Source organism: Mustelus asterias, chromosome 14 (assembly GCF_964213995.1).
Source record: "Mustelus asterias chromosome 14, sMusAst1.hap1.1, whole genome shotgun sequence".
Lineage (NCBI taxonomy): Eukaryota > Metazoa > Chordata > Chondrichthyes > Carcharhiniformes > Triakidae > Mustelus > Mustelus asterias.
The window spans coordinates 176,327-188,726 of NC_135814.1; the positions used below are offsets into that span (position 1 = coordinate 176,327).

The following is a 12,400-nucleotide window of genomic DNA, read 5'->3' on the forward strand; positions in this document are numbered from 1 at the left end:
AATACTTTTTGGCATGAAATAGGTATCCTTACCTCTCCACTGGTTCTTTTACCTAACAGAGGAACAGTTATCAGCTGTGGATTCTCTGATCAACTCTATGAGTTTGGTGGTAGACAATGGAGAAGAAATGGAGGATTTCTTCAAAGTCAATAAAGTTCCAAACCCTCACTTTCAGCGGCTGTTCCAGGTAAAATAAGCTCTAAATCATAGCGGGTGTGACTTTTAAACAAGAGATTAGGGCTCTGGTACACAATTTGAAAAGGGCGAGCTTTAAACAAATGAGGTAACAACATAAGCAAGTTAGTTGTTCAGAAACACTTCAGTGGCCCCGGCACCGATCCCTGAAGCACACCACTGGTCACAGGCCTCCATCTGACAAACAACCCTCAACAACCACCCTCTGTCTCCTGACGTCAAGCCAATTTTGCATCCATTTGGCTACCTCACTCTGGATCCCGTGAGATTTAACCTTATGCAACAACCTACCATGCGGTACCTTGTCAAAGGCCTTGCTAAAGTCCATGTAGACAACATCAACTGCACTGCCCTCATCTACCTTCTTGGTTACCTCTTCAAAAAACTCAGTCAAATTTGTGAGACATGATTTTCCACTCACAAAGCCATGCTGACTGTCCCCAATCAGTCCTTGCGTCTCTAAATACCTGTAGATCCTGTCTCTCAGAATACCTTCTAACAACCTATCCGCTACAGATGTTATGCTCACCGGCCTGTAGTTCCAGGCTTTTCCCTGCAGCCCTTCTTAAACAAAGGCACAACATTTGCCACCCTCCAATCTTCAGGCACCTCATCTGTGGCTGTCGATGATTCAAATATCTCTGTGAGGGGACCCACAATTTCCTCCCTAGCTTCCCACAATGTCCTGGGATACACTTCATCAGGTCCCGGGGATTTATCTACCTTGATGTGCTTTAAGACTCCCAGCACCTCTTCCTCTGTAATATGTACACTCCTCAAGACACCACTATTTATTTCCCCAAGTTCCCGAACATCCATGCCTTTCTCAACAGTAAATATTGATGAGAAATATTCATTTAATTGTACTGATTATTCTTGGTTTTGAAATTAAAATAATGAACAGTAGTGTTCAGTCTCTTTAATGGTATTGAAATAGCCAGGCCCCACACAGCAAAGAAAATTTAGAGAGGTCACTGCATTCACATGATGAGATTAGACCCAGGCATAATCGAGTTTATTATTTAGATTCGTCTACTGATGTTTGTCCGGCAAAAACTAAAAAAAGCTTCAAACTTGATTTTGGATAACTGATGGAATATTAAGTTCTTGTGATTTTTTGCAGTGTCTTCATTACAAAGCATTTCAACCAGATCAGCCTTTGCCTCCCATAGACGCTCACCTGAAGACTATGTTGAACAGGCCCCAAGAGCTGGCTGGCCCCTGCCGAGCATCCTTGGAGCAATTAAAGAAGCTTTTCACTCTGCAAGATTCAGGCAAAAAGAAGGAACAGAGGATTGCACAGCAAATCTTCAAAGACAAGTATGACAAAGCCAGGATATTAAATGAAGCGATTTGGAATGAATGTCCAGAATTTAGGTGTGTGGGGTAGAATTCAGTTGGACTGTGAGTTTCCTTGGGTTGAGAGGCAGTGATGTATGCATGGAGTACCGGTATAAATTACATCCACAGCATCTGCTATATTTCATTTAAAAATGTGTTAAATTTTTCAATCATGGCCGATATTTAACAAATCAGTGTTGTTCGTCTTTGACTAACCATATAATTGTAAATATTTAGTAATTGTGGATTTTAGATTAAGACATTTCCCACAATTAATACCTGCTTTATTTTTCTCTCTTCTATACAAAGTGATATATTTGTATAAAAGTCCTTATTTTGCTCTGTTACTAGCCCTTTTTCATGTTCCCTTTCATTTCTCTGAGGTTCATTTTATATCTATACTATACCAAAGGGCCAAATGGCCTCCTCCTGCTCCTATCTTCTATGTCTCTCTACTACACAGATTTCCTCATGATATTTTTTAGTCTTGCTTACTCTTACTTATCATGCAATTCCCTCTTATGGTTTGTTTTAATTTTAAATTGTTTAATTCAAGGAACCCAATGCTTTCTGTCCTAATTTTTACTCTACATTTCATAGAATCATAGAAGCTCTACAGTTCTATAGAATCATAGAAGCTCTACAGTTATTGAAACATATAAGATGATTAGAGGTTTAGATAGGGTGGATAGTGATAGCCTTTTTCCTCTGATGGAGAAATCCAGCACGAGGGGGCATGGCTTTAAATTGAGGGGGGGTAGTTATAGAACCGATGTCAGGGGTAGGTTCTTTACCCAGAGGGTGGTGAGGGATTGGAATGCCCTGCCAGCATCAGTTGTAAATGCGCCTAGTTTGGGGGCGTTTAAGAGATCCGTAGATAGGTTCATGGACGAAAAGAAATTGGTTTAGGTTGGAGGGTCACAGTTACTAGCCCTTTTTCATGTTCCCTTTCATTTCTCTGAGGTTCATTTTATATCTATACTATACCAAAGGGCCAAATGGCCTCCTCCTGCTCCTATCTTCTATGTCTCTCTACTACACAGATTTCCTCATGATATTTTTTAGTCTTGCTTACTCTTACTTATCATGCAATTCCCTCTTATGGTTTGTTTTAATTTTAAATTGTTTAATTCAAGGAACCCAATGCTTTCTGTCCTAATTTTTACTCTACATTTCATAGAATCATAGAAGCTCTACAGTTCTATAGAATCATAGAAGCTCTACAGTTATTGAAACATATAAGATGATTAGAGGTTTAGATAGGGTGGATAGTGATAGCCTTTTTCCTCTGATGGAGAAATCCAGCACGAGGGGGCATGGCTTTAAATTGAGGGGGGGTAGTTATAGAACCGATGTCAGGGGTAGGTTCTTTACCCAGAGGGTGGTGAGGGATTGGAATGCCCTGCCAGCATCAGTTGTAAATGCGCCTAGTTTGGGGGCGTTTAAGAGATCCGTAGATAGGTTCATGGACGAAAAGAAATTGGTTTAGGTTGGAGGGTCACAGTTTTTTTTTTTAACTGGTCGGTGCAACATCGTGGGCCGAAGGGCCTGTTCTGCGCTGTAATGTTCTATGTTCTATGTTCTATGTTCAGAAGGAGGCCATTTGGCCCATCGAATCTGCGGCGATAACAATCCCATCCAGCCCCTATCCCCGTAACTCCATGTATTTACCCTGCTAATCCCCCTGACACTAAGGGGCAATTTATCATGGCTAATCCACCTAACCCACACATCTTTGGACTGTGGAGGAAACCGGAGCACCCAGAGGAAACCCATGCAGACACGGGGAGAACATGCAGACTCCACACAGACAGTGACCCGAATTTGGAATTGAACCCGGGTCCCTGATGCTGTGAGGCAGCAGTGCTAACCACTGTACCACCGTGTCTCCACTCGCCTAATAGGGGAGCTTGTGTTCTATGAGGTCCACGGGGAGATTTTGACCGTTCTTTCTGTCATTACAGAATCATAGTTCTTCTGATTTGCTTGAGTTCTTTGAAGATGTAACAAGCAAGATGGATAATGGGGATCCTGTAGATGTACTGTATATCCAGAAGGCATCTGATAATTTCTTTCTTTACAACAATCTGAGGACCCTATCTGCTTTAAGAAGATGACCATCATCCCAGTACCAAAGAAAAGCCAAGCATAGAATATAAAAGCTGGCATCTGATGTTGCAACTGCATAGAACGATGGTTAGGCCACATTTGGAATACTGCGTCCAGTTCTGGTCGCCACACTACCAGAAGGACGTGGAGGCTTTGGAGAGAGTACAGAGAAGGTTTACCAGGATGTTGTTTGGTATGGAGGGTCTTAGCTATGAGGAGAGATTGGGTAAACTGGCGTTGTTCTCCCTGGAAAGACAGAGGATGAGGGGCGACCTAATAGAGGTGTATAAAATTATGAAAGGCATAGATAGGGTGAACAGTGGGAAACTTTTTCCCAGGTCGGAGGTGACGAACACAAGGGGTCACGGGTTCAAGGTGAGGGGGGCAAGGTTCAACACAGGGGGACGTATTTTACACAGAGGGTGGTGGGGGCCTGGAATGCACTGCCAAGCAAGGTGATTGAGGCGGACATGCTGGGATCATTTAAGACTTATCTAGATAGCCACATGAACAGACTGGGAATAGAGGGATACAAAAGAATGGTCTAGTGGGCACATGAGCGGCGCAGGCTTGGAGGGCCGAAGGGCCTCTTCCTGTGCTGTATTGTTCTTTGTTCAGTGTGCCTCAATGACTATCATCCGGTGGCTCTGATATCCACCATTATGAAGTGCTTCGAAAGGTTAGTCATTGCACGAATCAATTCCAGCCTCCCGGATTACCTGGATCCACTACAGTTCACCTATTCCTGCAACAGGTCCACAGCAGACGCCATCTCCCTGGCCTTACACTCAACCTTGGAACACCTAGATAACAAGGACACCTATGTCAGACTCCTATTTATTGACTACAGTTCAGTCTTAACACCATTATTCCTACAAAACTCATCTCCAAACTCCGTGGCCTGGGCCTCAGCTCCTCCCTCTGCGGCTGGATCCTGAACTTCCAAACCCACAGACCATGCAATCAATAAGGATAGGCAACAACACCTCCTCCACGATCATCCTCAACACCGGTGCCCCACAAGCCTTTTGTCCTCAGCCTCTTACTATGCCCCTTCGACACCTATGACTGTGTGGCCAACTTCCCCTCCAACTCAATTTTCAAGTTTACTGATGACACCACCGTAGTGGGTCGGATCTCAAACAATGATGAGACAGAGTACAGGAAAGAGATAGAGAATCTGGTGAACTGGTGCGACAACAATAATCTCTCTCTCAATGTCAACAAAATGAAGGGGATAGTCATCGACTTCAGGAAGCGTAGTGGAGGACATGCCCCTGTCTACATCCGTGGGGACGAAGTAGAAATGGTCGAGAGCTTCAAGTTTCTAGGTGTCCAGATCACCAACAACCTGTCCTAGTCCCTCTGTGCCGATGCTATAGTTAAGAAAGCCCACCAACGCCTCTACTTCCTCACGTCCGAAAGACGTGCTGGTTAAGTGCATTGCCAATGCTAAATTATCTCTCTGTATACCCAAACAGGTACCCAAACCTGTTGGACTTTAACCTGGTGTTGTTAAAATTCTTACTGTGTTCACCCCAGTCCAACGCCGGCATCTCCACATCATACCCAAACAGGTGCCAGAGTGTGGTGACTCGGGGATTTTCACAGTAACTTCATTGCAGTGTTAATGTCAGCCTACTTGTGACATCAATAAGTAACCTTAAAAAACTTAAATTTGGCATGTCCACTACCACTTTTACCATAGATGCACCATAGAAAGCATTCTTTCTGGTTGTGTCACAGCTTGGTATGGCTCCTGATCTGTCCAAGACAGCAAGAAACTACAAAGGATCATGAATGAAGCCCAATCCATCACTCGAACCAGCCTCCCACCATGGACACTGTTTACACTTCCCGTTACCTCAGAAAAGCAGTCAGCATAATCAAGGACCCCATGCACCCCAGACATACTCTCTTCCACTTTTTCCGTTAGGAAAAAGCTACAAAAGTCTGAGGTCATATATTAGCCGACTCAAGAACAGCTCCTTCCCTGCTGCCATCAGATTTTTGAATGGACCTACCTAGTATTAAGTTGATCTTTGTCTACACCCTAGCTATGTCTGTAACATTACATTCTGCACTCTCTCCTTTCCTTCTCTATGTATGGTATGCTTTGTATAGCGCACAAGAAACAATATTTTTCACTGTATACTAATACATATGACAATTATAAATCGAATCAATTATTTTATTCTTCCTGCCAAAATGGACAATTTCACATTCGCCAGATCATCCAGGAAACATTGTACACCAGAGAGACCACCTAAAATCTGACGCTTTGATCTTTGGAATAGAGCATGTGCGGATGTTATTCCAAAAGGCAATCTTTAAGAAACGATGCAAAGCAGTGGCTACCTTAACTGTAAATATGCTTGCAGAAGATCAATCTTCCTGAATTTCTGCCCAACTGATAATCCAGCAAACAAATCTTCAAATACAGGAGGCAGATATTGATCAACACACACCGGATTTATGGTTGTTTTAGAATCCCCACAAATACGAACAGAACCGTCTGGTTTTATGACAGGCACGATAGAAGTAACTTGTGGATCTTCATTCCTGCACCAAATTGTGAAGCCTCTTTAGCAGCCAGTTCCATTAACACTGTGATCACTACTGTTGTCTTTAAAGTCAAAGCATGTTCAGTAAGCAATTTTCTTTTGATAGCCTCATTTTGGATACCACTAACAATCATGAAGAGCATCTTCTAATGTCTCACCAAACACTCAATGTTGTGCCAGCCTTTTTAAAGTGGCCACAAACAGGGCAATGCTTTTGCTCTCCATTTGATTACTCCAGTGGAACCTGAACCATTCTGTGATGATCAGTGACCCTGGAAAGTAATCCTCTTCAAGAATCTTTGTCAAGTTATCGTGAGTTTTGGATAAAACAAACTTCGGAGCAAATTGAAGGTTTTACTTCCTATTGTTCTGAGAAAAGCTGGTATGAGCAAATCGTCTTCATTTTATTCACTGGTATGAAAGGCCTTGGTGATTTGCAATTCTATCCACTTGCATGAAGTACTGAAAACACTGCATAGGAACTCCATGATTAATTTTCATTGAAAGGACCCATGGATCCTAATTGACCCACCATTTCTCTTGCTTTTATAATCCAAGGTCAGAAACTCCAAGGTATTTTATGAAGTCAGCCTAACCATAGGTTTTGCACTTTGAATTTGGTATGGGTAAGCATGGATGGTTCACTCCAGGTATGATTCAAATGACCCACTAGGGAACTTTATCAAACAAAGTTTAAATAAGAATCCAGTTAACACAAAAAAAATTAGCAATAACTTTTACCAATTACAAACAAGAAGAAAAAAACAACCATGATGTTATATAAACTTTAACAGCTCAATGTACTGTTCCAACTAAACATTCTAACCAACATATATCCGGGTTTTGGTTTAGCACAGAAAATACTTACACTCACGTGATTTTTCAGCTCTGCAACACCTGTTGTGAATTAGTCCTTTGGATGGAGAATTGAATGTCCAGCTTCTCCGTTCTGGAACTCCCAGCACCTCGAGGTAGTGATAGTGTCAGTGCCAAACCACCAACAGCAACATTTTCACTCCAGAAAAGTAAGAAAGACTGCAGGATTTCTAATACCAGGGAGAGCAAAAACACTGCATCCAGCCTGGAACCCAGAGACCAGGGAGAGAGAAAGCACTGCATCCAGCCTGGAGCCCAGACACCAGGGAGAGCAAAAACACTGCATCCAGCCTGGAGCCCAGACACCAGAGAGAGAGAAAGCACTGCATCCAGCCTGGAGCCCAGACACCAGGGAGAGCAAAAACACTGCATCCAGCCTGGAGCCCAGACACCAGAGAGAGAGAAAGCACTGCATCCAGCCTGGAGCCCAGACACCAGGGAGAGAGAAAGCACTGCATCCAGCCTGGACATCAAACACCTTCTAACTTGCCAGCAACCACAACTGAAAGTAAAAGAATTCTTGAGCGGAAAAAACTGTCCTATCTGATAATCATTTTTTCCCCTAACAATTCCAAAAATGTTGTAAACCCCAAGACAGTGCATTAGGCCCAGATTTAAAAAATAAACAAAAACCATTATATCATATCAGCAGCAATAAAAAGACGTCCAGTTAGGCAGCTCGGTGCCTTGTAATAACATGATTAAAAATACATTTCTTAAAGGCAGAGTGACGTCACATTGCAGGCAGTCATGGCTCAAGAGTGCTCAGTGTATATATCGTCCGGGAGGACACCTCGGAGGGCTCATACAGCGAGGCAATATGGGTAGAGCTCAGGAATAGGAAAGGTGTTGTCACAATGTTGGGGGTTTACTATAGGCCACCCAACTGCCAGCGGGAGATTGAGGAACAGATGTGTAGGCAAATTTTGGCAAGGTGTAAAAGTAACAATGTTTTTGTGGTGGGGGATTTTAATTTCCCCTATATTGACTCGGACTCACTTAGTGCTAGGGGCGTGGATGGGGCAGAGTTTGTAAGGAGCATCCAGGAGGGCTTCCTGAAACAGTATGTAGATAGTCCAACTAGGGAAGGGGCCATACTGGACCTGGTATTGGGGAATGAGCCTGGCCAGGTGGTCGATGTTTCAGTAGGGGAGCAGTTCGGGAATAGTGACCACAATTCAGTAAGCTTTAAGGTACTGATGGATAAAGGTAAGTGTAATCCTCAAGTTAAGGTGCTAAATTTGGGAAGGCTAATTACAACAATATTAGGCAGGAACTGAAGAATGTAGATTGGGGCAGATGTTTGAGGGCAAATCAACATCTGGCATGTGGGAGGCTTTCAAGTGTAAGTTGATAGGGATAAGTATGGCAAGTTTTGGGAACCTTGGATAACGAGAGGTATTGTGATATCTAGTCAAAGAGAAAAAGGAAGCATTTGTCAAAGCTAGGAGGCTGGGAACACACGAAGCAAGTGTGGAATACAAGGAAAGTAGAAAGAAACTTAAGCAAGGAGTAAGAAGAGCTAAAAGGGGTCATGAAAAAGCATTGGCCAGCAGGATTAAGGAAAATCCCAAGCCTTTTTACACATATATAAAGAGCAAGAAGGTAGCCAGGGAGTGGGTTAGCCCACTCAAGGACAAGGGAGGGAACCTATGTGTGGAGCCAGAGGAAATGGGCGAGGTACTAAATGAATACTTTGCGTCAGTTTTCACCAAAGAGTGAACTTGGTGGATGATGAGTCTGGGAAAGGATGTGTAGATAGTTTGAGTCATGTTGGGATCAAAAAGGAAGAGGTATTGGGGTTCTTGAGAAACATCAAGGTAGACAAGTCTCCAGAGCCTGATGGGATATACCCCAGAATACTGAGAGAGTCAAGAGAGGAAATTGCTGGGGCCTTGAGAGAAATCTTTGTATCCTCACTGGCTACAGGGGAGGTCCCAGAGGATTGGAGAAAAGCCAATGTTGTTCCTTTGTTTAAGAAGGGTAGCAAGAATAATCCAGGTAATTACAGGCCGGTGAGCCTTACATCAGTGGTAGGGAAATTATTGGAGAGGATTCTTCGAGACAGGATTTATTCCCACTTGCAAAAAGTGGACGTATTAGTGAGAGGCAACATGGTTTTGTGAAGGGGAGGTCATGTGTCACGAACTTGATCGAGTTTTTCGAGGAAGTGAGGAAGATGATTGATGAGGGTAGGGCAGTGGATGTTGTCTACGTGGACTTCAGTAAGGCCTTTGACAAGGTCCCTCATGGCAGACTGGTGCAGAAGGTGAAATCGCATGGGATCAGAGGTGAGCTGGCAAGGTGGATACAAAACTGGTTCGGTCAAAGAAGACAGAGGATCGCAGTGGAGGGGTGTGCTTCTGAATGGAGGGCTGTGACAAGTGGTGTTCCTCAGGGATCAGTGCTGGGCCCCTTGCTGTTTGTAATACATATATAAATGATTTGGAGGAAAATGTAACTGGATTGATTAGTAAGTTTGCGGACGACACAAAGGTTGGTGGATTTGCGGATAGCGTTGAGGACCATCAGAGGATACAGCAGGATATATATCAGTTGGAGACTTGGGCGGAGAGATAGCAGATGGAGTTTAATCCGGACAAATGTGAGGTAATGCATTTTGGAAGGTCTAATGCAGATAGGAAATATACAGTAAATGGCAGAACCCTTAGGAGTATTGATAGGCAAAGGGATCTGGGTGTATAGGTACACAGGTCACTAAAAGTGGCAATGCAGGTGGAGAAGGTAGTCAAGAAGGTATACGGCATGCTTGCCTTCATCGGCCAGGGTATTGAGTTTAAAAATTGGCAAGTCATGTTGACGCTTTACAGAACCTTAATGAGGCCTCACTTGGAATATAGTGTTCAATTCTGGTCGCCACACTACCAGAAGGATGTGGAGACTTTGGAGAGGGTACAGAAAATATTTACCAGGATGTTGCCTGGTATGGAGGGCATTAGCTATGAGGAGAGGTTGGAGAAACTTGGTTTGTTCTCACTGGAGCAATGGAGGTTGAGGGGAGACCTGATAGAAGTCTACAAGATTATGAGAGGCATGGACAGAGTGGTTAGTCAGAAGCTTTTTCCCAGGGTGGAAGAGTCAATTACGAGGGGGCATAGGTTTAAGGTGCGAGGGGCAAGTTTTAAAAGAGATGTACAAGGCAGATTTTTTACATAGAGTGGTGGGTGCCTGGGACTCGTTGCCGGGGGAGGTAGTGGAAGCGGATACGGTAGTGACTTTTAAGGGGCGGCGTGACAAGTACATGAATAGGATGGGAATAGAGGGATATGGTCCCCAGAAGGGTAGGGGGTTTTAGTTAAGTCAGGCAGCATGGTCGGTGCAGGCTTGGAGGGCCGAAGGGCCTGTTCCTGTGCTGTAATTTTCTTTGTTCTGTGTTCCCAGTGCCCCCCCCCACCTTTATATCCTAGAGACCATTGAATTTATGTATTCCTTTTTTCAAATGGCCCCGGCAAAACATCCCTTCTTTTAAATTGTAGAGTCATAGAAAATTACAGCATGGAAACAGGCCCTTCGGCCCAACTTGTTCATGCCGCCCTTTTTTTTTAAACCCCTAAGCTAATCCCAATTGCCCGCATTTGGCCCATATCCCTCTATATCCATCGTACCCATGTAACTATCTAAATGCTTTTTAAAAGACAAAATTGTACCCGCCTCTACTACTACCTCTGGCAGCTTGTTCCAGAAACTCACCACCCTCTGTGTGAAAAAATTGCCCCTATGGACACTTTTGTATCTCTCCCCTCTCACCTTAAATCTATACCCTCTAGTTTTAGACTCCCCTATCTTTGGGAAAAGATATTGACTATCTAGTTAACCTGTGCCCCTCATTATTTTATAGACCTCTATAAGACCAAAGATGTGCGGGTTAGGTTGATTGACCAGGTTAGAAGTTGCCCCTTAGAGTCCTGGGATGTGTAGGTTAGAGGGATTAGCGGGTAAATATGTGGGGGTAGGGCCTGGGTGGGATTGTGGTCGGTGCAGACTCGATGGGCCGAATGGCCTCCTTCTGCACTGTAGGGTTTCTATGATTTCTATGAAGACCTTAGCCTCCTATGCTCCAGAGAAAAAAGTCCCAGTTTATCCAGCCTCTCCTTATAACTCAACTCAGCAAGTCCCGGTAGCATCCTAGTAAATCTTTTCTGCACTCGTTCTAGTTTAATAATATCCTTTCTATAATAGGGTGACTAGAACTGCACACAGTATTCCAAGTGTGGCATTACCAATGTCTTGTACAACTTCAACAAGACGTTCCAACTCCTGTATTCAGTGTTCTGACCGATGAAACCAAGCATGCCGAATACCTTCTTCACCACTCTGTCCACCTGTGATTCCACTTTCAAGGAACTGTGAACATGTACCCCAAGATCTCTTTGTTCTGTAACTCTCCCCAATGCCCCACCATTAACTGAGTAAGTCCTGCCCTGGATCAATCTACCAAAATGCATCACCTCGCATTTGTCAAAATTAAACTCCATCTGCCATTTGTCAGCCCACTGGCCCAATTGATCAAGATCCCGTTGCATTTGGAGATAACTTTCTTCACTGTCCACTATGCCACCAACCTTAGCATCATCTGCAAACTTACTAACCATGCCTCCTATATTCTCATCCAAATCATTAATATAAATGACAAATAACAGTGGACCCAGTACTGATCCCTGAGGTACACCGCTGGTCACAGGCCTCCAGTTTGAAAAACAATCCTCTACAACCACCCTCTGGCTTCTGTTAAGAAGCGAATTTGTATCCATTTAGATACCTCACCCTGGATCCCAGATTATGCCAATTATGCCAGATACAGCCTGGAATCTCTTCTCTGATTGGAAAAAGACCCTTTTTTAAAACCACACAGAGAACTTCCACCCTTTTTAACTACGTAGTGAGTCTCGCATTCTACACACTGCAACATGTGCACAGACCCTGCAGCTTAGAGGAGTCGACCCAATTTTTTTCCCAGTAAGAAACGTGATTTTTTTTTCCCCTTTTTTTCCCTGATTTTCTTCCTTAACTGGCACTTCAATCTTTAATCTTTTTCTCCACCCTTCTAATAATTCAAGTGCGAGGACCCACAAGGTTTTTTTAAATTCAGGATCTTTTCTGTATGTTCTTGACAAAACAAAATCCAGACTCGTCGCCATTTTTCTTTTTGTAATGTCCTAACTATGTTAGGGGTTGCGGGTTTTAAAGAGAAAAAGACCTGGTTTGCACACACATATTCAAAATAACAACACATGTTTATTGCAGGAGCTGTTGCTTGTATAGAGTAGAAAATAAAACTGAAACAGAAGCCTGTG

The 12,400-nt window shown here is 43.5% G+C and overlaps 1 protein-coding gene across 1 annotated transcript in view; it reads left to right on the forward strand.

Annotated features, from left to right (window-relative positions):
• Positions 1 to 12,400, forward strand: part of LOC144503445 (X-ray repair cross-complementing protein 5-like) — a 292,714-nt gene that overhangs the window by 175,881 nt on the left and 104,433 nt on the right. The window contains exons 13-14 of the mRNA XM_078227765.1: positions 60 to 187; positions 1,319 to 1,515. Coding sequence (XP_078083891.1) covers positions 60 to 187; positions 1,319 to 1,515 — 325 coding nt within the window. The remainder of the gene's footprint in view (positions 1 to 59; positions 188 to 1,318; positions 1,516 to 12,400) is intronic.